Source organism: Penaeus japonicus, unplaced genomic scaffold (genome assembly GCF_977035675.1).
Source record: "Penaeus japonicus unplaced genomic scaffold, GWHDUDI00000001_assembly GWHDUDI00000024, whole genome shotgun sequence".
NCBI lineage: Eukaryota > Metazoa > Arthropoda > Malacostraca > Decapoda > Penaeidae > Penaeus > Penaeus japonicus.
Window position 1 is genome coordinate 4367631 of NW_028234426.1, and position 2500 is coordinate 4370130.

At 43.6% G+C, this 2500-nt stretch overlaps 1 protein-coding gene across 1 annotated transcript in view; it reads right to left on the reverse strand.

Annotated features, from left to right (window-relative positions):
- Positions 1-2500, reverse strand: part of LOC122251841 (uncharacterized) — a 4991-nt gene that overhangs the window by 1262 nt on the left and 1229 nt on the right. Inside the window, exons 2-4 of the mRNA XM_043014028.2 lie at positions 2310-2441; positions 845-1009; positions 1-2 (exon numbers count right to left, since the gene is read on the reverse strand). The exon at positions 1-2 is cut by the window's left edge and continues 83 nt beyond it. Of these exons, the coding sequence (XP_042869962.2) occupies positions 1-2; positions 845-1009; positions 2310-2441 (299 nt within the window). The remainder of the gene's footprint in view (positions 3-844; positions 1010-2309; positions 2442-2500) is intronic.

The window sequence follows — 2500 nt, forward strand, 5'->3', positions numbered from 1 at the left end:
TCCTGAGAGTGTAAGAAAAAAAACATTTTTCTCGACTCTTTTTCTTATCCTTCATAGCATCTCTCCTATATCATGAGATATGATATTAATGTTAATGAATAAAATGGTCGAAGTAGAGAGTAGGAGTTATTTAGCGAATACTTCTCAAGTAGAGTTATAAATTTGCAAGATCCCAAAATCATGCGAGATTCTACATTGCGCACTCAACTCCCTGAAGACTTTTATGTAGTAATGATGAATTTGAATCCCTCTGGCAAAACCTTCATTCATAGTCATTCCTTTATCCATGGACTATGCAACTAATGCAACAATGACAACAAAACTCAACAAAACTCCACCTTCCTTCAGCCTCTAACCCCCCCTCCCTTCCCCCTGTCCTCCCCCACCCCCCTCGAGCAAGCCATCTCCTTCTACAAGTACGAAGGGATAGTCTAATAATTAACAAGAGAAATATATATATAAGAAAGGTCAAAGAAAAAAACTATCAAGACCTAAAACCCATATTTTAACAGACAAACTTTTTTCTGTTTCCACTCCTCGTATCCATCGCAAACTCATCGTCTTCATCTCGAACTCACCTTATTCACCGTACTCATCACAAACTCATCGTCTTCATCTCGAACTCACCTCCCTCACTGTACTCATCGCAAACTCATCGTCTTCATCTCGAACTCACCTCATTCACCGTACTCATCACAAACTCATCGTCTTCATCTCAAACTCACCTCATTCACCGTACTCATCACAAACTCATCGTGTTCATCTCAAACTCACCTCACTCACCGTACTCATCTCAAACTCACCTCACTCACCGTACTCATCAGACTCATCGCCTCCAACTTACATAAGAGTCGATGAAGAACTTGGTACCGGAGCCGTCAGCCATTTCCAAAAGGTTTTCGTCCAAACACTCGTCCGTAATGATCTTACTCGGGTCGTTGTTGACGCAGAGACGGAACTCGAAGTATCCCAAGTGGCTCTTGGTCAGCTCCACCTCGATGGCCATCTCCTGAACGGGGAAGAGCGGCTTGGGTGAGGGATAGATCACGGTGGTGATTTTTTTTTTTTTTTTTTTTGTGAGGGGGGTCGAGGAAGAGGGAGATTGTGTTTTGATTTAAGAAAAAATGTTTGTTTTTATGTCTGTTTGTTTTTCGTACAATAGATGATTTTTTGGGTTATTTTCTCTTCTGGGTCGTGGTAGCATTTAGGAGAAAGTCTGTTTCAGATATTTAAGATTTTTTTTTTCTCTCTCTCTCTTCAGGAAACGTGTAGAGAAAGTAGGTCACCAAATAAAGCTTAGAGGTTTTTACTATTCATAATCGTGTTTTAACATAATAATAGATTTAACAACTACACACACATACACACCTCATCCTTATTATAAGTGTAAATACCATAAGATAAACATCAAACCGAACATCTTATTCTTCCCTTCCATTCACAACCAAATTTCAAAAATACCCACCTGACCCTTATTATGTGTAAATATAATAATATAAACATCAAGCTAAACATTTCACCCATTCACGACCAAATCTCAAAGATACCCATTCATTCGAAAAGACCGCTAGCAGATACCACGAAACATCTAAAAAATACCCACCTAACCCTTATCATAAGCCTAAATACCATAATATAAACATCAAGCTAAACTTCTCACCCATTCACCCATTCACAACGAAATCTCAAAGATACCCATCCATTCGAAAAGACCGCTAACACCTCTTCATAAAAAGGACTCCGGTTGCGGTGTTTTACCTGTCCCTTGGTGAAGTTCTCTCTCTCTCTCTCTCTCTCTCTTTCTCTCTTTCTCTCTCTCTCTCTCTCTCTCTCTCTCTCTCTCTCTCTCTCTCTCTCTCTCTCTCTCTCTCTCTCTCTCTCTTCTCTCCCTCTCCTCTCTCTCTCTCCTCTCTCTCTCTCTCTCTCTCTCTCTCTCTCTCTCCTCTCTCTCCTCTCTCTCTCCTCTCTCTCTCTCTCTCTCTCTCTCTCTCTCTCTCTCTCTCTCTCTCTCTCTCTCCCTCTCTCTCTCTCTCTCTCTCTCTCTCTCTCTCTCTCTCTCTCCTCTCTCTCTCTCTCTCTCTCTCTCTCTCCACTCTCTCTCCTCTCTCTCTCTCTCTCTCCTCTCTCTCCTCTCTCTCTCTTCTCTCTCTTCTCTCTCTCTACTCTCTCTTCTCTCTCTCTCCTCTCTCTCTCTCTCTCTCTCTCTCTCTCTCTCTCTCTCTCTCTCTCTCTCTCTCTCTCTCTCTCTCTCTCTCTCTCTCTCTCTCTCTCTCTCTCTCTCTCTCTCTCTCTCTCCACACGCAGAGCACCTGTCCCTTGGTGAAGTTGGCGGTGATGAGTCCCGTCCCGTAAGTGCCGCCGGCCTCGTTGTCTCTGGGCTGCGGGTCGGCCCAGTCGTCACCGCAGACACCGCACTTGCCGCCGTTCTCTCCGTATTGGATCTGCGCGAGGAGGGAGGTCTTAGGGTGTTAGGATGTCTGGTTTGGGGGAGGATTTGGTT